The sequence below is a fragment of the Rasamsonia emersonii genome (assembly GCF_000968595.1).
Source record: "Rasamsonia emersonii CBS 393.64 chromosome Unknown ctg1118621760105, whole genome shotgun sequence".
Lineage (NCBI taxonomy): Eukaryota > Fungi > Ascomycota > Eurotiomycetes > Eurotiales > Trichocomaceae > Rasamsonia > Rasamsonia emersonii.
In genome coordinates, this window is record NW_013563182.1 from 29,025 (window position 1) to 53,254 (window position 24,230).

Consider the following 24,230-nt stretch of genomic DNA (forward strand, 5'->3'; position numbering starts at 1 on the left):
AAGCAGAAGATAAAAGAGTCCGGATAAAAAAAGGACAGTCGTTCAATGGCATCTGGGAAATTCATCAAATACGAACCGTGTCGGTACACTTGAACGTGCCAACGAACATGCGCGTGTCGGTTGTGTGAACGCGTAGCGTTCGTCCCAGCAAGGACTGGAGGTACTGCACCTCCTTGGAATTGTCGTCCATGAAGACCCTTGGCCTCGCTGTAGTGTTGCACCCGAGTACTCCGTACTGGGTGACGAAAGCTCGAAAGTGGGATGGGAAATAAATAAAAGTTCGTCCGTGATACCTTAGGCCGACAGCTCCGAGCCCCACTGCGGCTGCCCATGACGAGGTAAGATGCACACTCGACACCGGTGACGAACGCTGTCTTCAATAGAAACAATACAGAACGCTGGTCTGGCAATGTTGGACTGCTTATGTACCAGCAACAATCTTGAAGTACTAACACATCTGACAGAAAAAAGAACGTTGACAGAAGATATATATGTACAGTACGTTCCATTTCCCTATATACGAAGCCGAAGGCTCTTCGCTAACCCAGGCAATATCATCAGAAGGCCAAGATATAACTGTGTAGGCACAGACATGTACAGAATACAGACTGAACGCCGCAATCCGGAGAGACCCCTTAGAACAGTATTCCAAAACCACTCGTATCCAAAACGCCGCCCATGACACCGAAACGCCGCACGAAACTGTACAATCAGAAAATGTCGAAAAGATTGGGGTAATGTGTCCTCCCTGCGAATGGCAGCGTGCCTCAGCAGTGATAGCTGCTGCGGCGTCAAAATGCTGCTCTTGATGTCGTCAAATGACACAAGGAGATGACTGAATATGCTGCAGATTTCTGTCACATCCATCCGATACCCCCTTTCCATCTTTTTGCGTCCGGAGAGGATTCTTGCCCCGCGCAGTCCATGTCCATCTCAACGTCCATTTCCATTTCCCCAGACAGAGAAGTCTCGGACCCGCTGTCCGTTGGGCTCTCACAGCTGGCGTCTATTGAAGGGCTGTTTTCTTTGTTTTGCGACTGGCAATCGGTGCGCATTGATGAGGAAGACGCTTTGACAGGTTTGAAGAATTTGCGCAATGTCTGCTGACGCGGATCAATGGGTTCGGGTTCTGACGGTGGCGGACTGGGCGACATGGATTCATCGTGGGAAGGCGATGAGACTCGCTCTTTCTGTGCTGAGAAGAGCAGACGCAGCGTGTTTTCTAATTGTCCGTCAGCTACCACACCATTTTTGCTACCACAAGGCACGGTAATCAATGCTCACCGTAGACAGTCTGGTCGTCAGGGCGGTCGTTCCGAAAGCGTTTTCGCGTCCGGCTGTTAAGATGCCGTGGTATGTCATCAACCACGACTGCCTCGGGGCTGAAGGGAGTGACGGCGGTGATTGTTGGAAAAGAAGCCTTGCGTTTGAGAGACATGGTCTTCCGCGCGCTGGGTACGAGACTATCTAACAAGAGGTACCTGCGGGATGGAAGCACTATATAGCAATTGGCCAGCCACAGCGCGAGCAGCGACAGCAGACGCGTTCCGTTCTACAGCAAGGCTGGTAAAATGGAATGCAATGCGAATTCAGAGAGCAGGAACAACAATGGAGAGAAAAGCGCGTGCGGAGGCTGGCTGTAGCGAGGTACCGCCGTACTGGACGCGCGCCGCAGACAGCGAGGAGCGAAACCGCGTATCGGCAGGGACGCGGAGAAGCCACGCTAGCCGGATTGGGATTAATGAGCCGATCCCGAGCAGCCAATCATGTGACATCATTCCCAATACGGTATGTCCATGCATTTAGGTACCCGTGCTCCCGCCCCAACATCGTCCCGTGTTGGTGCGTTGCACCGTAACGTCCATTTTGACCACAACGTCCAATTTTGAATATTTCATCAATTTTCTACCTCACCACAATGCCAAAATCGCCAGATAAAATCGAATCCCGAATCCAGGAGGCCTTAAAAAAGGCTTCATGTCAAAAAAAGCCAAATATCTCTGCGTTGGCGCGAGAATTCGACGTGCCTCGCAAACGGCTTCACGAACGCTTCAAGGGTCGGCCACCAAGAACCGCCAAAATCCCGCGCAATAAGGTATTAGATGACCAGCAAGAGAAGGCAATTATTCGCTGGATTCGACAGCTTGATTCCCTACATTCGCCGCCTACCCCAAAGATGATAGAGTGCTGTGCAAACCAGATTTTGCAGAGGAATGTGTTATCTGTATCCAAGCCGGCTCCGCGCGTAGGGGAAACCTGGGTATATCGGTTTATTCAGCGCCTTCCTGACGACCTACATCTTATCAAACAGAAGCCAATTGAGAAAGATCGACTAGGGGCAGAAGATATTGGTATTCTGACACATTGGTTTGATCTCTTGGAGCCATATATAGCCCGGATTCCACCAAAGAATATATATAACTTTGATGAAACTGGCTTTCAATTAGGGCAGGGGAAATCTCAAAAAGTCGTCACTTCCAACCCTATACGAGCCTCCCGAGGCATTGCAACTAGCGAGACAAACGAATCCTTGACAGCCATTGAATGTATCGCGGCCGATGGTACTGTCCTTCCTCCATACTTCATCTTCAAGGGCGAATATCAACTGGAACGTTGGTATCAACAAATTCCTGATTCTGCGGATACAGACAAATATCGAATTGCTACAGCTTCCAAAGGATATACAACAGATGAGATTGCAATGGATTGGATCAGGCACTTCCATCAGCATACAGAAAAGCGGGTTTCTAAGACTGATGCAAGACTATTGCTTATGGACGGCCACGGATCCCATCTCACATATAATTTTCTGAATTATTGTGAGAAATACAACATTATACCCTTCTGTTTTGTGCCTCATACAACCCATCTTGTCCAGCCGCTTGATGGTCAGCCCTTTCAGCCTATAACACTATTTTCGCAGAAAACAATGAGATATACAGTGGGGGATATCACTATGGACAAGCCGACTTTCTTCGTGATATCCCTCAAATTCGCCAGGATACATTCAAACAACGTACAATCCGAGATGCCTTTAGTGATCGGGGGATATATCCATGGAATCCTTCAAAAGTACTTGACATTCTAGCCAACGCAAGGTCTCCATCTCCGGTTCTAAATATACGCGATAAAACACCATCAATTCAATCTATCTCAACCAATTCTCCTCCCCAGACAGTTCGTACACTGCGACGGAGCATTCAGAAGCTGGATAAGTTTGTCAATGAAAATCCTAGCCTTGATCAAAGCTTTACACGCCGTCTTGACCGAGTCTTTCAAAGTGCTATACAAACAGCTGAATTGACAGCCCAACTTCAAAGCGATATCTCTCAACATCTAGAGCGTGCACGCGCTCCAAGCTCTCAGAGATCTCGCAGAAGAATCCCTACTATAGGGCCATTGACAGTTAAAGATGCAAATCGTCAGGTTGCTGAACGTGCTGAAGCTGAACGAAAGAAGATTATTTCCCGTGTCCGGAAACGCCAACCTTCAAAGCCAATTCCCACCACTACACAACGGTCGGATACTGTTGAAAAATACTCAGGGAGATAGCCAGGATCCAGGAGATATTAATGCGCTATTTAATGTATTTAGATACTAGTCTAGATGTTGAGAAAATTGATGAAATATTCAAAATTGGACGTTGTGGTCAAAATGGACGTTACGGTGCAACGCACCAACACGGGACGATGTTGGGGCGGGAGCACGGGTACCTTATACTTAAGGTACCCAGGTACCTAGGTATTGGAATGACACTCGAGACAATCTCACTAGAAATAGCTCTACAAAGGAGCTATGTCAGATGGATGTATGGATGTAAATTCTATTCATGTTACCTGATTTACATACGTCATTTTAGAAATCAAAGGTTGGGTGGATCGAACATCTACTCCGTAAGAGTATAAAGCATTGGAGTATAAGCAACAATACATTAATCCAGGAAACAAGGTCTGATATGATGCTGGTATTGAGTTTTACTGAGACAAATCTGTGACAAGCTTGCTATTTATTCTACGAGATGTCATCATACCACAAATTCTGAACATAACCCATGCGATTTGACATTGCTACTCTACCAACCAGGCGAACCTTTTTGACAATTAAAAGCATATAACAACACTTACAAGAAGAAAAGGAAGAAAGAAAAGGGTGAGAAAGGTGAGAAGGTGAGGTGGGGGACTGTAGGTGTATCGTGCGGAGCGCTTCTGCTATAATTCCGCCTAGTACCGTTGGATTAGGCTCGAGTGATAATAGAGAGATCCCGTAGGCAAGTCTAATTATATGACACCTGACAAGATAGCTAAATATAGTTGGGAGGATAGCCTACTGCTGGTGCACTCGGAGTAGGAGAGCGTACTGCCATCGGCATGCCGTGACCCGCGGGCTATGACGACGACCCCTCCCTCACACCGTTCACTGTCTATCCCCGCTCTCGACCACAGCCAGTACGCCCAACTGGCCTGTCTTCCCCAACTCCTTTATGCATATTGTAAACAACCTCTTCAAAAGGAAAATGGCGACCAGAAGGCCATCTCATGCGGGTTCGTGGTACGACGACGACCGCCTCACGTTGACGGCTGACCTCGACGGATGGCTTGCGGCCGTTCCCAAGGAGATCAAAGGGTTGGGGACTCTGCCTATTCCTGGCGCGCGAATCATCATTGCTCCGTAGGTTTGACTTGCGTCTGCTTCTCCTTCTTCTTTTTCTTTCATACTGACGTCTCAGCCATGCGGGATACGCGTACTCCGGGCCATGTGCTGCGTATGCATACAAGGCTCTGGACCTGTCCAAAGCGTAAGTACAGGATAAAGCGACCCTTTGGCTCTCGACTGAATGAAGCGAAAGCAAACGCATCTTCCTGCTGGGACCCTCCCATCACCATCCCCTCTCGACCATTGCCTTCCCTGAGCTGAAGACCTACTCGACACCGCTTTCCGATGAGCCCCTTCCCCTCGACACCGAATTGATCAACAAGCTCCGTTCCTCCTCGCCCAGTTTCGAGACCATGTCCCGCAGAATTGACGAGAGAGAGCACAGCCTCGAAATGCACCTGCCCTATATCCACCGTCGCCTGCAGCTTGAATACCCGGACCGCCCGGCGTCTGAATACCCGCCTCTGGTTCCGATCATGGTTGGCAGCACGAGTGCCGAGACTGAACGTTCTGTAGGCGCCCTCCTGGCTCCGTACCTCGCCGATCCATCCAATGCCTTCATCGTCAGTTCCGACTTTTGTCACTGGGGTCTCCGATTCGGCTACACGTACTACGTGCCTGATGCGCCGGAGCAGCGGCCCAAACTGCCCCTCTCGCACGAGTCTCTCCCGCAGCCGCCGACGACCACGGAAGAAGCCGAAGAAGCCATTAGATTTGTGTCTGGCCAGCGAGCACTGAGCCGGAACAGCGAGCTCAAGGCCGAGATCTACGACAGCATCTCCGCCGTCGACATTGCGACCATGAAGGCGATCACCACGGGCCAGACCAAGGCGTTTCTCAAGATCCTCCGCTCGACGGGGAACACCGTGTGCGGCCGTCACCCGATCGGCGTCATCATGGCGGCGCTGGAGCAGGTGACTTCGACAGATTCGACCTCGGAGGAGAAGGGCAAGTTCCATTTCATCAGATACGAGCGGAGTTCTGACCCGGATGTTGTGTCTGAGAGTTCTGTCAGCTATGTTTCTGCTGTAGCTGTGCTGTAGACGACACATAGACACATAGAAACATTCCATGGGTCAGAACTTGTGTCTTTTTTTTTTTGTCATTCTGCAACTCCATTTCAAAGATGTGAAGTAGACGAAGCTTTGCATTTATTGAGAGTGCTACTCGAGAGTCTGAATAGACAGAGAATTTGCCTTGACTGGTTGATTGACCTGACGCCTGTGCTAAAGGGAGAACGAACTACTACAATACTACAATACTACAATGCCATAAATATCCAAAAAATGAAGGACCGTCTCAGCATATATCTACGGCGCAAACGAAAAACAACTTGCAAGCAAGCAAGTAAGCACAGCTTAGCTCAGTAACGATTGTCATTGCAATGTAAGCAATCCAAGTAAGCAAGTAAGTAAGCAAGTGGGTAAGTATTTATGTATGTATGTACATGAACGAGAGTCCCAATCAATCAATTTTGTCGTTCCAAAATTGAAACAAAAAAAATATGTACATCAGAAACAAAATCAAACATGTAAGCAAGCCTGGAGTTGGAGTTGAACATGAGCATGAACAGTCTGAGTGTCAGTGTCAACATCCGTTTCTCTCAGGTGGGGAAGGTGAAATACTCCGTAAGCGAGTGTGTCCATCTATCCATTCATCTGTCCATCTATCCATTCATCTGTCCATCTATCCATTCATCTGTCCATCTATCCATCCATCTGTCATATCCTATCATACCATACCGTATCATATCATCAACCGAGTTGAGAACTGAGGAGTGATGATTGATTGATTGATTGATCGATCGACGAAAGAAGGTATTGGAGTCAGGTCGGTATCTGTGTTCGGTCAACGAACGAGTGTACTTCGTAAACGAATGTTTATGACTGATTGATAGTAACGAGTGAGAGGACGCTCATGCAGCCGTAACCCTAGGCACCGCCGTCGCAGGAACCTTGGCTGCATTCGACGAGCCCAAAGTGTTAGTTGGACAAGGCACCTTCAGACCGGCCGACAGCGACACCAGGCCAGCAGGCTGGAGCGCATCGATGGTCGTCGGCGCAGGCAGCTCGCCAACGTAGGCGTTGAAGTTGTAGATGCCGCAGATGCACGTGTCGACGATGTCCTTGAGACTGGTGCCGCTCAGCACCGTCTGCCCGTTCCTCGTCACGGAGAAGGACTGCTTGCCGACGCCCATGGGCAGGCTGAAGGCGCTGGCGCCGGCGGGCGCGTTCCACGTCTGGGTCTGGTTGCCCGAGGTGGCCTTGACGGTGGCGGGCGAGGTGAGCAGCGCGACGACGAAGACCTCGTCCGCCAGCGTCTGCCACCCGTTGGGCCGGCCCTCGAAGAAGTTGCCGCTCGCGTTGTTGGCCATGGTCATGGTGTTGTCTGTCGAGTCGCAGTCTAGCGACTTGGGCGTCGGGCGGTACCAGTAGATCAGCTTGTCGGCCGTAATGTAGCTGTTGACTGACGTTGCGCCCGCCTTGTACGCTGCGATGAAGGGCTGCGCCATGTCGAGCCAGCCGTTGTGAGGCCTGACGTATCTGTTAGGAATCAAGTTGCATATGGGAAGACAGGTTCTTAGGGCTTACATATCCATGGCCCATTTCGACGCTCCGTCGTCAGTGTGCGGCGACGACAACGGCCCAACATAGTGCGACTCGCCGTAGTCGTTCCAGGTCACGATCTCGACGAACTGCGGGCCCAGAGTCAGGATGTCCTGCCACCGGTTGAACCAGAGGAGGTCAGACGGGAACACCCAGTTCTTGCTGTACGAGACTTCGGCGCCGTAGTGGGTGGAGAACCAGGCCGAGGCAGCTGGTGCAGTCAGTCATGAACTTCCCTACAGCATACTTCTGCGAGTGAATGACGACTTACGTGCAAGGTAGGGCTTCCCGTTCAGAGCAGCAATGTACTGCTGGTCCCCCTCAGCAACGGTCACGTTGTGCCCTGGCGTCGGGGCCTTGTTGTTGCCGTTGTTGTCCCAGGCCATCCAGTTGAGGGCGCCGTCGATGTCGCCAAAGTCGTTGTTGGCCGGGTGGAAGTTGGGCACGAAGAACAGCGATGTGTTGGCCGCCTTTTCCATCGCGCTGACGTCGAGCCCGTCGCCGGCGAAGGAGGAGACAAAGACCCGGTCGTCTACCCTGAGCTGGGCCGTCCTGTTGGCGTACTGCGCGACCTTGGCTCCGATGGCGCTGGCCTGGCCGGTGCTCCACCAGTTGAAGTCGAACGAGATGAAGACCTTCATGCCGTTGTTCGCCGCAGACTCGTACGCATACCCCAGCTGGGTGTCCGTGTACGGGTCGACACCGATGTTCAGGGCAAAGGCATCGATTCCAATGGACTTGGCACGCTGCATGTCTGCATCGTAGTCGGCAGCGCTCTGGCGATTGCCGACGATGCCGATCTGTGGAGGTCAGATGTTTGGCCAAACGACATATAAAGCACACCATAGGGTCTGCATACCATGAAGTGAGCAAAGACAAGCCTACTAGTGGCATTGGACGCACGTGGAGCAAGATGGTAGCCCTGAGAGACAGGCACAGCTGTCGTGGGGAGGACCAGCAGGGCCCCAAGCAAAGAGACAAGGAGAGAAAAGAGTAAGTTCTTCATGCTGAGATGATATCAAGGAGGGTATTTGGGACGAAGGAGTGACTGAGATGGTCGGACACTGCCTGAAAGAGCTGACGAGCAGAGGGTGAAGGGCCATATATATAGACATTCAGCAGCATGATACGAAAACCCCCAAACCCTCTCACCATGGCGACTCTTGCCAGTCAGTCAGTCACGAGCAATTCAGCTGGAACGGCCCTACGATCTGAAGCCATCCAGCCGAAACGATCCTGCATGTTGTGCAGACAGACAAGCAACGTGAATCCCCGTTGGCCCCCCGCATGTTTGCTTTTACGCCAAGGTGAGTGAGCAGAGGGATATCGTTGAATGGAAGGACGACGATGACCATCCAGCATGACCTATCCCCAACAGGAGGAGAAAAGATGCCAAGGCGAGCCCAACGCGGAGAAGTGTCGAGCCATTCAAAATTAAAAAGTAAGCAGTATCACATGGTCAAGGGTCTTTTTTTCTTTTCGCAGAGATTCTAGCGGTGGCAGCCCTATCCAGACAGCGGTGAAGTCGCATCCAGAATGCAACGGACGAGCCAAAAGGGCAATTCGTGAAATTGCGGGGGGGCCATGAGGGCGGCTACGAGGTCAAGAGATACGGTCATTAAGGCTGTTGGGAGTCTGGTAAGAATACTGGGAGAGGAATGAAGTGTTACATCTGGGAGATAACTCTGTTGGAATCGCCATTTGGGGGCTATCTTGTATAGAAGTGTGGAAATCTGGAAACTCGACTTGGCAAGGCCTAGATAAGGTGGCTAGACAAGTTGATTTTATATGAGATGGCTGTTGAAGATATTTTTCTTGAAGTATATGCTACTTCATGATATTGTTCATGATATCGTTCCTCCGTAGTTGAATCAATCCGTGCTGGTGTAAGATGCACGCTATCAGATGGCCTGAGAGTGCAAATCGACGATCTGACGTTGGATATCTCGAGCATACCGCCACATGCCTATCGAATAAGATCGACATGTGCTTATGATTAGGTATAGTGCGATATGTAGAGTACGGATTAGTCTGTTTCAAGGCTGCCCGGCAGTTGCCATCGTTCGTCTGCGACGACAAGCGATTAATGTCCGCTGACTGCCGATGAATTAAGGTTGATTTGCATTGCTCGAGCTAAGGCATGCAAGAATAATTAATTCTCCCAAATATTACCTAAATTGCCTGCGGGCACTAATCAGCGCGCAGCCAGAACAGGCCACGCGACGCCATCACCGGATACGCGACGAATTGGCCCGCCGGAGTCATTGGCGCCGCGACCCTGCAATCTTATTACCCTGGGAAACATCCACTGCCCGGCCCTGCAGCCCAGCCCAACCAACAGGCCTGCGATCCTTCGTCCCAGCGATTGATGTTGCACGCAGCACGCAGCCTCGGGCCCAGAGTCGTTGGAATGGAATGCTATGGAAGCACCCAATGCTACCCTCGACGGCCTCAGCATGCGCGATACCACGTCGATATCTGTTGACTTCGGGGGAAGGGAAGTGCCAACCACGAGACGTACGATGGGAGCAGATGATATGGCGACAGACGTGAACTACCAAACGGATCGATTGGGATAGATGGGATGGGTGGATGAGCGGGGTGTCGTTGCTGAATGGCATGCAGACAGACAGACACTCTGACCTCCCTCAGATCGCTCACTTCAAGCCTCACATGTCATCTGTCCGGGACGAGGACCTGGTGGAACGTGAGGCTGAGATGAGAACGCTCAGACTATTTACGAAGAAGCTGACTAATTTCTGCCGGGCCTTAACACAACCTCAGTCGGAAATTACTGATTGCGATCCCTGCTCAGTGGGACTGCCAGGTCGCTTGGCTCGTATTAGCCCTAACGTTAGCTCTGTACAATAGGAAATGAATCAGGTAGTCGACTGCGCTACGTGCAACAAATCGAACGAACGAACGAACAAACGAACGAACGAATCTTAATTCCAGCCCCTATGTACAGTACATACATGTACAACTTGACCATCGATCCAGAACAGTCTCTCAGGCTGCCAACTAAGGCTAGTTAGTCCGCTGTCGAAACAGACCCAGCGACTCAACGAGGGGCCGATCATTGATCGCAAACAGATACGCATCGCTGTCGGACGATGTGCAAGTGTGCTGGATCCGCGACCACGCCGGCACGGCGAACGTGTCCCTCGCCGTCCACTGGATCTCTGTCTCCGAGCCATCGGGGGCCAGGATCGTGGTGCTGCCTTGCCCGCTCTCGACGTGATAGATGAACGAGCACGTCTCCTGTCGCGGGTCCGTCGTGTGGCCCGGTGCGATCCGCTCCGCCTGCGCGCTGATCGTGTCCGAGAGGTGTTTGCGGTTCTTGCCGTGGTAGTGGTAGATCGAATACGGCTGGGTGGGTTTGTCGCGGTCTAACGCCGCGCGGGTTTCTTTCCAGGGGAATCTCCAGACGCTGTCCGGGGCGGGTCTGAAAAATCAATCAGTCAGATGCCAGTCATCTCCTGAGGAAATATCGTCTCACGTGCTCGGATATCGACTCTCATGATAATTCTTCGCAAAATTGACTGGCACATTCCGGAAGAGCGGCAGATCCAGCCCATCCAGCCAGATCATCGGATCCGTGCCCTCGTTGCCATGGTCATGCCAATGCCACGGCGGGGTCAGGATCACGTCGCCGCGCGCCATGGGGATCTTCTGCCCTTCAACGGCCGTAAAGCCATTGCTGCCTTCGATGATGAAGCGCAGCGCGAACGCGACGTGGCGGTGTGCGGGGGCCGTCTCGCCGGGGAGGACGAGCTGGAGGCCGCTGTAGATGGTGTCGGTGGTGTATGGTGGTTCTGTATAAAGTCAGCCAGCCACAGCCTCAGCCTCAGCCTCAGACTCAGACTTCTGGGCGTACGCATTCTCGGATTCACAAGCATCAGCACCCTCCTCTCCGCCTCCTCCGCGCCGACTATCTCCCCCGCCTGCATCAGCGCCGGCCGCATCTCGCTGTATTTCCACAGGACGGGCGCCGCCTTGGGGTTGGGATGGGGCGGGACCATCTGGTGCAGGACGGTCCAGAGCGGAGCGGAATGCTTTGCTTGGAGGGATTGGAGGAAGGTGTCTTGCGAGGGGGGTGTGTGGGTGGTTGTTGCTGCCATTTCTGCCCAGTCAGTCTGTCAGTAAGTAAATCAGTCGATTGAGGAGCAATAAAAGAAAAACACGATGTGAGTATAGATCAACTGACGGAGTGGGTTCATGCATACCTCACTAATTACTACACTATCTTAGGTAGGTAATTATGTATTCTGGTTTGCCTGCTAACTAACGATTGACAGATCGATAAAACTAAATAAAATGGGATATAATGGGATATCACCTGCAGATAACCAACCAACCCATACATAGCATATACATAATATCGAACAACCCCGCCCGCATCGCAAATCGGATTCATGGATCCATCATCCGGACGGAGTACTCCATACTCCATCTGGATTCTCCACATTCCCCACATTCTTACTTAGATCGCTCCGGATCTACTCCGTACTGTATGTACATAAGGTATGGTTCGGATGTCGTTCCGTTCCTCGGACCTACGTCCCTACCTAGTCGGTTGAAAATCGGTTTACATTACAGTATGGATGTGTACAGTACAGTACACTTCTATATTCGTTTTGTCTTCCGCACAACCCGTCAGATTATTAGAAGAGGTTGCTCGGCACGCTATTCAGCCAGGACATATCCTGCAGATCCGGCAGATGGAAACTGTCCAGAATATTAATACAGGCAGCATTATTCAAGCCTTCTTCGCCTAACGACATGTCGTTTGGCGCGTCGCTGGGGATCGGCCCTTGCTGACGAGGCTGCGGCTGGTCGTTTGCTGTCGTTGTCGCCGTCGTTGTTGGCATTGTTATTGCTGCTGCTGTTGCTGCTGCTGCTGCTGCTGCTGCTGCTGCTGCTGCTGCTGCTGTTGCTGTTGTTGTTGTTGTTGTCGTTGTTGTCGTCGTCGTCGTCGTAGGCACGGAGATCACCCGCTCGTAAAGGATTTCCAGAGCGGCGACACAGCGCCGCGCGGAGGCGCTGAATTCCTGGTACTTGCGGAGGATCTCGAGCGCGCAGTTCCACGACCGACTGATCGACGCCTCTGTTACCTCGGCCACGATCGCGGAACGCAACCGACCGGCAATCAGCACTGTTGCGGCGGCGTAGACATCTGAACCACCGTCAGTCGGTTCAAAAGCGTCCAGACTGAATGAAGGGTGTGGGTGATCTTACATAGTGTGTTGTACCACCACGCCGGAAGCGGCCCCACGGATCCATCAGCTGGCGTGTTGCTGAAAATGAGCTCGATCAGCTCCTGCGCGACTTTGACGCATATGACGGCGCATTGCAGGGCGACTCTCTGCGGGAATGAGTCGTCTAGGGAAGTCAGGGGATCCTCGGCCTGTAGATCCCGCGCTGTGCAGTATCGCGACAGGATTGGTCTGAAGAGAAGTAGCCTGACGTATAGGAAACTGGAGAAAATTAGTTTTGAGTTTCTCAACGAGTGAGGTGGTGTGTTTACCGCGCTCGTATCACAATGCTTTGGCGGTAGAAGATGGGATTTTTCGAAGCGTCCCGGGACGATCCGCGAAGATGAGGCGGCAACGATCGAGACCACTTGGTAAGGGCTCGATCGAGTTCGAAGATCGTGCGCTCGCCTTCCTTGCTCTCCTGGCTGAAATAGAACCCGTACATATCCTCCGCACCGTCCTCCGGAACGGAGGGCATGTAAAGGCTCAGAAGAATGTCGTTCATGATCTCGTAGAGTTCTACCGACTTTGCGAAGAACGCCATTATTGACGGCCGGTCTGCCGGCTGGCGAACTTCTCCTCCATTCGAATTGCTGTTCATGAACTCCTCGTCTATAGTTGCGGGCAACGGAACCGCCTGCGCAGAGCATTTAGATATCATGGCCGGACGGCCGAAAGTCATGGAGACGACCCTGCAGAATATTAGTTGGTTTTCTAGATGGTCGTGACGGTTATGACACTACCTGTCCATCAAAACACAGCCATGCCATATCCTTCTAGCCAAGTGCCGCTCGTGGAAACTCCGGAATCTCGAAATAGTCTGCGACAGATGCAATCCCAGACTTTGGGCGTTACGAATCGCCAAGCTGGTGACGATCCAGCACTGATGAGCCGAATCGGTACTTTGCAGATACTGGCCCATCAGCAAAAGGCACTGGATCAGTTCCGCGGATCCGCTGTGCCACAGATTGAAATGAAGCAGCTCCTTGGCCCGTGAGAAAAACACGTCTGCCGTTACCCTCCGCTCGGCAGGCTTGATGAAGTCGGCGAGCTGGCAGCTCAGGGCGAAAATCACGTTGAACGTGCACATGAGCATGTTCTCGTCGTAGTCCGAACTCTCGCCCGTCCAGATCTTGGAATACTCGGATGTCATCCTCGCTCGGTCGAGGAATGGATAGAGCGGGAAGACCAGGTTCCAGTAGACCTCCATCAGGCTGTCTGCCATTTTCCGCGGAGGGAGCACGTAGTTATTCGCCACATTGGACTGACTGACTCTTCGAGGCGTGGGCATGAGCGTCGACTGACGACGACGCTCCGGAGTCCCCATCATCATCGAGACGGACGGGCGCCCTGATTCGGGGGAAACCACCTTTCTGTCGACTGCAGTCTTGATCTGCCTCATAAAGCTGGCTGCACTGGAACTACCGAAGAAGCCCTGACTGGGTCGCTCTTCTTCGACCGCACCCATCATGGCATTGACTCCCTCGGAGCCATCATCACCGCGCGGCTGCTTTTCGTGGAGGGAAGTCGTTGTTGACTGGGATGACTCGTCCGCCGGAGAAGTCTGAGAAGGGGTATTCCTAGACTCGAACTCGTCCAACAAGCCTGATGGAAAGTCTTTTGGGCCATCCTGGTAGCTGAGAGGCGTGGCAAGAAACGTAAATGGAAAACGAGCCTGAGGTGAATAGTTGGAAAAACCAGGCGCAGTACGCGATGGCTGTGTCTGGTGCAATTTTATCAGCTGTCGTCCGAGCTTTTGACACTGTAAAATACTGCACTCACTTGGACAGTCGAGGACTGCTCCTGTGTCGTGTTTGTTGTTGTTGCATCTGGACGGTGATGATCTTGAAGACCACGCTCCCGTTCCAGCGCCTTGAGTCTCTTTTCAAGAGTGGATATGTAACTACATTGTACAGTAGACAAGTTAGCGCAAGATAGTCGCCATCAGTACTTCACCAGGATGAACCACCTTCTGGTCACCCTCTTCTTCTCCGATTCGACTGTATACACGCACTGCACGCTGGCGTTGCTGTTGCTTCTCCTGGCGCAGGCCCCACAAACTAGGTAGCTGCAGTCAGAACACAAAACACAGTAATACTGCGACCTCACATACCGGGCTGCACTCCGTCACACCTTATTTTCCTGCTCCGGCATTGATCGCACGCGAGGGCAATCTTCCGTCGCTTCTTCGTCTGTCGATGCGGATTCCGGTCCAACTCCCGGTCGGGACTGGCATGGTCCATAGATAGAAACTGATCGGGATTTGATTGTCGATACAAGCGAGATATTATATGAGCCTGGGGAATGATCTCTTTTTTTTTCTAGAACTTGGCACTGTTGGCAGTTATTGATTATCGATAAGTGATTACGGGGCTGAGTTACTGCTCGGAAGGCATTCCTTCAGGGAGTGCGGTGCGGGACGAGATCCGGTAATTATCGCACGGCAGATCCTCCGACCGTTGGTAACTGCGGGGAGAAAGCCTCTCCAACCACACGTTGGACTAATTAGTTGAGACGGCTGAGTTACGGTTGTATACCTGCTTCGTAACACTTCTTGTTTGTAACGCTTCTTGCGGTAATACTCTGGTTTGCGACATTCTCAATCCAGCCAGCAAGTTTGTCACCATGTCCTCCTCCTGGTCACGCTTGATCCGTTTCATTGACGAAGAAGGAAAGACGGCATACGGCGAGCCGGACATCGAGAGCATCGAGCAGCTCGACGCGCGGCTGCAGGATGGGAGTCTGTATGCTCACGAGCTGCTAGGAAACGACCCATTCTCGCTGACGGCGGGATCGAGGCGTCTGCGCGTCAAACAGCTGCTGCCAGTTCTTACCCCGGACGATGTGCCTATCATTCGCTGTATTGGACTGAATTATGTGAAGCATAGTGCGTTTTGTACCGGCTCCATGTCAATGCTACGCCTGCTAACATTGTCATAGTCCAAGAAGGCGGGCGAACTCCGCCACCGTATCCATCAATCTTCATCAAACCATCGACCTGCATCGCAGGGTTCAATGACGAGATTCCCATTCCCAAACTGGCCCAAGATTCGCTCGACTATGAAGGAGAACTAGTAAGTGATTCTAGACCACCATCATCTGGGACTGGAGTTCATTTTTCATCTTCTTCAGTCAATAGTCATCGGCAAGACAGGCAAAAACATCTCCAAAGAAGACGCATTGGAGTACATAGCGGGCTATTGCTCGTCGAACGATGTCTCCTGTCGGAAATGGCAGCGAGACCCGGCTTTTGCGGGCGGTGTTCCGCAGTGGTGTTTTAGCAAGGGCTTCGACAAGTATGCCCCGTTAGGGCCGGTGCTTGTTTCTCCAAAGGTATGACATTACTGACTCGAAGGAAGCAAGCGCAACCTAGCTAATGGCCATATACTCCGTATAGGTGGTTGGAGCAGCAGACAACCTCCGTCTGCAGACCTACGTGAATGGCGAACTGCGGCAGGATTCCTCCACGAGCGATATGCTCTTCAGCGTCCGCGACATCGTCAGTTTCGCCAGTCAAGGCACCACGCTGCAGAAGGGAACCGTCATCATGACCGGAACGCCTTCCGGCGTGGCCATGGGGATGAAGCCCGCTCCGGTGTATCTCAAAGACGGAGATGTGGTGGAGGTGGTCATTGATCAGCTGGGGAGAACGAGGAATACGATGTCTTTTGAGTAGAGATATTTTCCTTTTTTCGCGAGATTTACGATTAATAATTCTAGAAAGGGAGAAAATAAAATGTCCATCTTACTGGCGGGTAAAAACCTAGGTTGAGTTAAATACCTAATCTGGACAACATTCGGAACGTATTCCGAGTCCCCGAGTCCCCTGTTCCCACCCAGCAAGGGACCTTGGACAGGCCAAAGCTTCGTATGCATAACTTAAGTTACGTTCACGATCAGCATGCAGCTCCCGTGCAATACCGCTTCTACTGGATAATTCTATCCAATCACCCCAGTCAAACAAGACTGCAATCTAGCAGTTGTGAAGGGATGATCCTTTGCTAGCTCTTCCAGGCTTGTTCATGACGGGTGATCTACACAAGGTGTAGCATAACTAGGAAAAAAAAGAAGAGAGAGAGAGATTGACGATTGACGAGATGTCACAATCCAAAGCTTCCTTCAATATCGTCATCGTCGGTGCCGGGCTGGGAGGACTCGGGGCAGCAGTATGCCTGGCAAGAAAGGGGCATCGGGTGACGGTGCTGGAGGCCGCATCGCAGCTGGCAGAGGTGGGAGCGGGCATCCAGATCCCGCCCAACAGCACCCGCATCCTGGACGCCTACGGATTGACCAGCCAGTTTGAAAAGAAAGTCGTCTGGCCGAAAAACATCACTTTCCGCCGATATGCCACTGGCGCCGACATTGGATCGACTCCTTTGCATCCGGACATGACGGAGAAATATGGCTATCCGTGAGTGTCTTCTATGCGATCGATGAAAAGAGACGGTGCCAAATACGAGACGTTTGGCTGACGAGCACTACTCAGTTACTGGTTAATCCACCGGGCTGACTACCAAGCCATTCTGTACGAGGCTGCCAAGGAAGCAGGAGCAACGGTCCTCCTGGGGACACCGGTCGACCGCGTGGATGCACGAGCTCCCGCAGTGATTCTGCAAGACGGGAGACGGATGACCGCAGACCTCATAGTCGGGGCTGACGGTACGTTGTTTTCGACTCTCAGATAAATTCGACACGTGTTCCTGACAGCAACACAGGCATTCGTTCCAGAACCCGTAGAGCGGTGATCCCAGACCGCGAGATTGAAGCCACAGATTCACCCCATTGCGCCTACCGCGCCACTGTGCCGGCGAGCCTGATGAACGCCGATGCCGAGGTCAAGCACCTCATGACGGACGTCAATGCGAACTGCTGGATCGGGCCGGACCGCCATATCATGGCGTATCCCATCCGACAGGGGGCCATGTACAACATGGTCCTTTGTCATCCGGGCAAAGCCTCTGTAGGCAGGTGGAATGAGCCAGGAGACCTGGACGAGATGAAAGCCCATTATGCGAGTTTTGACCCCGTCATGCGCAAGGTTCTGACAAAGGTATCGGGCTGCCTGAAGTGGAAGCTGGCCGACCTTCCGCCATTGACCACCTGGGTCAGCAGAAGCGGGAAGGTCGTCTTGATTGGGGATGCAGCGCATGCGATGCTCCCGTTTCTTGCTCAAGTAAGTGTTTCTCATAGACGCGGCGGCTTTTCTTGCTACAGATGCTGAAGACTCGTAAGGGTGCTGCCATGGCCATCGAGGATGGCGCTGCGCTGGGTGAATGCCTCGATCGAGCGGCCACCAAGCGGGACCTCCCCAGAGTCCTTCAGGCTTTCCAGACGATCAGAAAGCCTCGCTGCGAAAGGGTCCAGCTAGGGTCACGGGCGAACGGCGACATCTGGCACCTGCATGATGGAAAGGAGCAGGAACAGCGCGACAGGGCGATGAAACAGAGGGCCGCGCAGCGAGAGGATGGCAGTTCCAATCCCAACCAGTGGTCTGACGAGGATTTCCAGCCGTGGCTGTTTGGACATGACGTGTTCGCCTATGTAAGTCATCCATACACGCCATTGTTGGGAACTGGCATCTGACGTGTTGAGCAGACAAACGCTATGCTAGACGTGATATTGAGAAGCCCAGCACGTCTTTAGTCTGGCAGAGTATGATAACAGGCTGTAAGAGGTGGTATCAATGTACAGGATCAATGTAGACTGAGCTTGGCATGTGCTGTACTGTATACATATTGCTGCTCCTGGATCGGTCAAAAGGCGGTCAGGCGACGTCCTGCCCCATCCAGCGGGCGATATCTCGCGCGAGGATCTTGTTAGCTTTCTTAGCTCTTGCGTGTCGCGATCACTGTGAAGCTGTCATTGCCTTCTCCAATTAATGATTTGTCTCCATCGCTGCTGCTATTTTAGCGCCCCGTCTACCCGTGTCTACCCGTCGCGCCCCGCGGCTTCCGATGTCCGAGCTCGGATGCGGTGAGTCGTCGCCAGCTGGTCGCTCTCGTCTATATCACCGTGGCAGCCCTTCTGTTTCTTTTCTCTGTTGGATAGACGGTGTTGAACCCTTGTTTTCTTCTATCCTTTTCTATGATGCCTGTTTCCGCCAGTTGGGACTCGTGCACTGCCGCATAGCTCCAGGCCAGGGCCCCGCGTCGTGCTGATATGGCAAGACTGAAGAATGGGGTCCATTCTTGGGAGGACGTCCTCGCCCAGCGGTACCAAAGTAGGTTCACGCTGATTCACCTTGTCGTCTTCTGCAAAGAAATCACGTTGAATTCAAACGAGCTGAATTCATCATCTACCACCGGAGTTTTCCTCCGATGACTCATCCGTACTGCGGACCTCAAATCAACAGTTTCAAGAAACCATACGGCATCGTTTGGTGTACTAACGACGCGACTAAGGTAACAAGCCGTCGGCGTTACCTAGGTACAGGAAGCGTACCGTTGTTGGTCGAGGTCCGGTGCCCAAGGGACTCGACATCAGCATCGAACCCAAGTGCCAGCCGGGATGTCCGTTGTTGAGCAAGCTTGCGCCAGAGATCCGCCTGATGATCTGGGAGTACGTTCTGGGAGGTTTGCGACTGCATATTATCCAACGATCTCAGAGACGTCTTGGCTATGTGGTTTGTCCCCAACATGATGCATGCGAGATATGCCGCGGCGGGCTCCATCAGCCGGTGAAAGATGGCGAGCATCTCTCAGATTGGTCTCTGCTATCATTACCCATTACCTGCAAACAGATGTGCGTCAACTTGCTTTCCATCTGTTGCTGCGATTGCATATTCCTCTGGGCGCATGTGCGGCCAAGAGTGCAATGTAGCTGATGAGGTTACTGATGACCAGTTACTGCGAGACCATCCACATCCTCTACGCATCGAATGTCTTTGAGTTCAGCAACACATGGTCCCTGACCTACCTGCGTCCCACCATCCCGCAAGACCAGTGGAACGACATCCGGGTGCTGGACCTCAAATGGGCCTTCCCCGGCCACTGGCTGCCCAGCAAAGACTCGGTCAAGTCGGTCTATGTCTGGGCGGGTCGACAGCAGTGGATCGACACGTGCAACGCGATTCTCCGCATGAAGGGACTCGAAGACTTCACCCTGCATCTGACGAGCAACTGGTTCGGCGAGCCGGTGGAAAAGATCCCCATCTTCCTGGCGCCGTTGAGAGAGCTGAGGTTGCGACGCAGGTGGAAGATCCTGCTGCCGCCGCAGCCGTACTACAAGAACGAAATCTCCCGCCTGAATACGATGCTGCAGAAGGAAGGGATAGATTGTGAGATTCACGAGGCTCAACACTGCAGCGGAGAGAGTCCGCACTATCTGACTCGGAAGAAACTTCTGAAATAGCGTTTCATGTTTACCCATCAGACCTGAAGGTTTCCCCCCTTTCGACTTTTTCTATTGGAAGTTTTACCAGTGTATAGCATTTTCAAACTCTTAGAGCGTTTAATGATTGCATCTTTATTGTTCGACATCCTGTTCAGACATGATCGTGGGCGTCTGAGATGCCGTCTAGTGTACATAGGAAGGAACGATATCGTCCATTAATACAATTGATCGTTCAGCATACCTGGTTTGATGTGACTGAATCCCTTGGGGATGGCCATTGGATAGTGATCAAATTAAGTCTACATCATCCATGACCATGTCTCTTATCAGTGGCATGCACGGCTTATCAATTTATTCGCGTCCTCCGGCGTTCCTGAGCGTGTTCCTGATGGCATCCCCGCCCCGTTAGCTGCAGACGCCGGTTACCGGAAGGGTGTCGAGCACGACATCTCCGGCTCAAGTGATGCGAGAGCATGGACTGATTTCTTCCACACACATTGTCAACTCCTGCAACAATAATTGCACAAAGTACAGGTGCAGTTTGGAGAGGCTGTCTTCAGCTTGTTTGTTGACATGGGCTCTCCCAATCTCCCGGAGATAAGGCCCCGCCGCTCTTATCGGCTGCGGCCCGGTCGCTTGCTGCTGCCGGCTGCCATCGTGCTAGGCTTCGTGCTGCTGATTCTCTATCCTCCACGGCTTGCCCACTATATTGTCGAGTTTCGCAGCAGCGACTCAACGCTGCTGCAGTCGCAATGGGACGCCCTCGATGCTGGTCTTCGTCGATGTGCCGAGTTGACTGCGCCGTCTCCGGTCTACTCGCTCCCTCCACCGGCAGACCGCAGCAACCCGCGCTGGAACCCGATCAGCGGACAGAACAAAACAGTCGTGCTTCGTAATGCCACTCTGTTCGACGGGGATGCTATTCTCCCAGAGCCAGTGGACATTGTCTTCGACAAGGGCGTCGTCCGCTCCATCTCCTCGACCGGTGCACGTGACTATGCCACCAGCAGCGACCCTGATATCAGCGTCTTCGAACTGGATGGCCGATTTGTGACTCCAGGCCTCGTGGACATGCATTCGCACCACCTGGTCGGCGCCTGGCCCGATCTGAAGGGGTACCAGGATATCAACGAGGTCAATGATGCCACGGGGCCGCTGACGCCGTTTGTGCGAGCGCTCGACAGCATCAAGCCCTACGACGTGGCTGCCACGATCATCGCGTCGGGTGGTGTCACGTCGTCCTTGATTCTGCCCGGCTCGGCCAATATCATAGGCGGAGAGGCGGTGATCGTCAAGAATCTGCTGCGAAGCGGCGAGAACGGCGAGGAGACTGTCGAAGAGCTTCTCCTCGAGCACGGCATTCCGAAGGAGAATCGACGGCGGTATATGAAAATGGCATGCGGAGAGAACCCCCGACGTGTGTATCATCACACCCGGATGGGAAATGCGTGGATCTTCCGCCACCACCTGGCGCGGGCCAAAGATCTGCGTGACCGCCAAGATGCCTGGTGTGCGTCTGCGGCGGCTGCCAGACGCAGCGGCGATTCTGCGACTGCTGCGGCCCTGCTGGCGGTTGGTCCGGATGGGAAGGGAGGCCTTCCGGAGGAGCTGGAGCTAGACTCGACCGTGGCGATCTTGAGAGGGAAGATCGGGGTCAACATCCACTGCTATGAGCAGGAGGATTTTGAAGACATGCTGCTGCACAGTGAGGAGTTTGGCTTCCGGATCCAGGCTTTCCACCATGCGTTGAGTGCGTGGAAGGTGCCGGAGCTGATCAAGAGCAGTGGACAGTACGTAATAGCCCAGGATATCTTGAATTATAAACTGACATGAAGCTAGGAACATTACCATCGCAACGTTTGCGGATTTTAGTCTCTACAAGAAGGAGGGATACGACGCCAGTCTGCGAGCTGGCAAGATCCTGGCAGAACATGGCGTGCCGGTAGCCTACAAATCGGTATGTTTGTGTCTCACTGTCATGGTGCTGCTGCTAAGTCAACTGTTAGGATCACTTCGAAGAAAACACGAATGCAAAGTATCTACTGTAAGTTTTATTTTTTTTGTTCCACTCCGTCTAGATTATTCATTGATTGATTGATTTGTGCGTGACAGCTCCCAAGCTGCGACGGCGCATTCCTTTGGTCTTCCGGAAATCAAGGCATTGCAATCAGTGACCAGCGTTCCGGCAAGGGCCCTGGAGGTGCATCACCGGATCGGGTTTGTGAAGCCCGGCTACGATGCCGATATTGTCGTGTGGGACTCTCACCCGCTCTCAGTCGGGGCGACTCCTTTACAGGTTTACATTGATGGGAAGGCGACGTTGGAGGCAGTGGATTTGAGGAAGAACAAGGATGACAGCGTTAAGCGAGTCCAGGAGAAGCCGAAAATGCGTGCAGAGACTCCGGCTAGGGACATCAAGGAATTCTGCTCGCGGTCGCCCACGGGGTCAGAGAATATTGTTATCACCGGGATCAGCAATTCCTATCTTCAGTTGCCGCATGTCAAGGCGTCTGGCAATAATCTAACGATGGTCATCAGCTCCGGCAAGATAACCTGCCTGGGTGGACACGAGGAGTGCGTGACAAGCATGTCTGATGCAGACGTCATCTCTCTTCAAGACGGATACGTCCTTCCCGGCCTGACCGCGATATCCACGACACTGGGGCTTACGGAAATCGAATCGGAGGACAGCACGAGCGATGGCCGCGGTAATCCGGATGCCGATCCGTTGGATCCCGACAACGCAATCTATGCGAAATACGGAGTCCACACCGAGGGCAGGGCGTTTCAGAGAGCTCAGATCGGAGGCGTGACGAGGGCAATCACGGCGCCTGTGGGGAGGTCGTTCCTGGGCGGAGTCAGCGTGGGAATCAAGACGAGCGAGGGAAGCAATCCCATCAACGGGGGAATTTTCAAAGACGATGTCGCCTTGCATTTCGTGGTTGGGCAAGATGTCAAGGGTGAGCGGCGAATTCCTAGTTAACTTCGTTGGAAATGTACTGACTTGACAGCAGGATCATCGCACACGCCAACCGTGTCTTCTTCGATTGCTAAGCTTCGCAAGATCTTGGATAACAACAGGGGCAAGGATAGTCTTTTTGGCAAAGCTGCCGATGGGAAGCTGCCTGTTGTTGTGCATGCTGATAACAAGGTGCGCAGCATCATCCACCATTTGTCCTTGGGTTGGCTGCTGACGGACGAAGTACGACACCCTGCAACTCATCAAGGTCAAAAACGACTATGCAAAAGTCCGGTTGGTCATTTTTGGCGGTGCTGAAGCGCCTGCTGTAAGTCTTTTTAGATTCTGGATCGTTTCTGCTGCTAATGGAATTTCAGGTCGCAGATGAGCTGGCTGCGTCAGGGGTACCGGTCATCTTTAACGCAGTACACAGCGCCCCAACAGCGTGGGAAAAGAAGGATGTCCTAGTCGGACCGCCGCTGACACCATCTCCGGTGCGAGTTCTGGCCGATGCGAACGTGACGTTTGCACTGGCCTTGCCGTACGATAGTAAGTCGTCCTGCGCGTCGAAGAAGGATTATTACTTCTTGTATGTACTAACTTTTCCAGCCGACTGGCATCTCCACAACCTCGGCATCGAAGCTTCCTGGGCAGCCAAAGACGCGGGTCTCTCCCCACAGCACGCCGTTGATCTCGTGTCCGGCAAGATTGACGCCATTCTCGGGTTATCTGGCCGCGAGAGCAACCGCGACTACGTCATCTACGAAGGTAATCCGCTCGAGTATGGGGCCAACGTCGTGCTGGCAATCGACGGAGACGATGGGACGGTGCGGAGTTGCTGGCCGGAGGCGGACTAGTAAATAGTAAACATACGGACAGTTCTCCGTACAGAGTACAGACAGGGGTATAGCGTGCAGACAGGGGTGTACGGTGTACTGTACAATGGAGCTAGCTAGCTAGTATATTAAATAGCCCCTCCTGCACGGAGCACAGGGAATAAGATAAGAAATGGGGGCCAAACGGCCGGAGTATGGTTGCACGCACTAGTAGTATAATTATTACTCGGATAACGCAAGATACCTAGGTAGCTTATCAGATTAAGCCGATACTACGCGATCAATCGATCAATCTGTCTAAACTGTTATTGTTATTCTAGAATGGGCATTATTATTCTATTTCTCTATTCTACGGAGTAAGAATTGTAACATAATATTATATATTAATTGTTCCCTCATCCAGACAGAAAGAAGGCCTCTTTTTTGTTGGTTGGTTGGTTACTCTGGGGCCATTTATTTATGGTATGGACATGAGCAGATACATACACGATAAACCTTTTTAATTTAATTCGAGAATACAACACTGATTAACTAACTGACTGTACTGTACTGTACGTACTTGCACAGTATTACTGTTAAGGACCATGCA

General features: G+C 52.4%; 7 protein-coding genes across 7 annotated transcripts; 4 read left to right on the top strand and 3 right to left on the bottom strand.

The window, feature by feature from the left end:
- Window positions 1–857: 857 nt before the first annotated feature.
- On the bottom strand, window positions 858–1,438 carry T310_4313 (uncharacterized protein; the record flags this gene model as incomplete). The annotated part of the gene is made up of 2 exons (XM_013472814.1): window positions 858–1,222; window positions 1,285–1,438. 2 exons carry the CDS (start codon window positions 1,436–1,438, stop codon window positions 858–860), a joined length of 519 nt encoding a protein of 172 aa, XP_013328268.1.
- A 480-nt stretch (window positions 1,439–1,918) lies between these two features.
- Window positions 1,919–3,552, top strand: T310_4314 (uncharacterized protein; the record flags this gene model as incomplete). Its single annotated transcript, XM_013472815.1, has 2 exons — window positions 1,919–2,819; window positions 3,089–3,552. The coding sequence occupies 2 exons, from the start codon at window positions 1,919–1,921 to the stop codon at window positions 3,550–3,552; spliced, it is 1,365 nt and encodes a 454-aa protein (XP_013328269.1).
- A 961-nt stretch (window positions 3,553–4,513) lies between these two features.
- T310_4315 (DUF52 domain protein) lies at window positions 4,514–5,696 on the top strand (the record flags this gene model as incomplete). Its single annotated transcript, XM_013472816.1, has 3 exons — window positions 4,514–4,668; window positions 4,727–4,795; window positions 4,847–5,696. 3 exons carry the CDS (start codon window positions 4,514–4,516, stop codon window positions 5,694–5,696), a joined length of 1,074 nt encoding a protein of 357 aa, XP_013328270.1.
- An 872-nt stretch (window positions 5,697–6,568) lies between these two features.
- Window positions 6,569–8,265, bottom strand: T310_4316 (Alpha-1,3-glucanase/mutanase; the record flags this gene model as incomplete). Its single annotated transcript, XM_013472817.1, has 4 exons — window positions 6,569–7,187; window positions 7,245–7,470; window positions 7,531–8,059; window positions 8,119–8,265. 4 exons carry the CDS (start codon window positions 8,263–8,265, stop codon window positions 6,569–6,571), a joined length of 1,521 nt encoding a protein of 506 aa, XP_013328271.1.
- A 2,021-nt stretch (window positions 8,266–10,286) lies between these two features.
- On the bottom strand, window positions 10,287–14,757 carry T310_4317 (C6 transcription factor; the record flags this gene model as incomplete). Its single annotated transcript, XM_013472818.1, has 11 exons — window positions 10,287–10,704; window positions 10,759–11,074; window positions 11,137–11,395; window positions 11,486–11,501; window positions 11,743–11,827; window positions 12,007–12,435; window positions 12,498–12,736; window positions 12,787–13,206; window positions 13,258–14,237; window positions 14,297–14,417; window positions 14,648–14,757. 11 exons carry the CDS (start codon window positions 14,755–14,757, stop codon window positions 10,287–10,289), a joined length of 3,393 nt encoding a protein of 1,130 aa, XP_013328272.1.
- A 382-nt stretch (window positions 14,758–15,139) lies between these two features.
- Window positions 15,140–16,190, top strand: T310_4318 (5-oxopent-3-ene-1,2,5-tricarboxylate decarboxylase; the record flags this gene model as incomplete). Its single annotated transcript, XM_013472819.1, has 4 exons — window positions 15,140–15,401; window positions 15,455–15,588; window positions 15,647–15,847; window positions 15,912–16,190. 4 exons carry the CDS (start codon window positions 15,140–15,142, stop codon window positions 16,188–16,190), a joined length of 876 nt encoding a protein of 291 aa, XP_013328273.1.
- A 421-nt stretch (window positions 16,191–16,611) lies between these two features.
- Window positions 16,612–23,662, top strand: T310_4319 (uncharacterized protein; the record flags this gene model as incomplete). Its single annotated transcript, XM_013472820.1, has 16 exons — window positions 16,612–16,925; window positions 17,001–17,173; window positions 17,230–17,687; window positions 17,729–18,055; window positions 18,425–18,487; window positions 18,644–18,734; window positions 18,916–19,255; window positions 19,357–19,790; window positions 20,376–21,636; window positions 21,686–21,803; window positions 21,853–21,890; window positions 21,959–22,806; window positions 22,861–22,997; window positions 23,074–23,133; window positions 23,183–23,354; window positions 23,415–23,662. The coding sequence occupies 16 exons, from the start codon at window positions 16,612–16,614 to the stop codon at window positions 23,660–23,662; spliced, it is 5,082 nt and encodes a 1,693-aa protein (XP_013328274.1).
- Window positions 23,663–24,230: the final 568 nt, after the last annotated feature.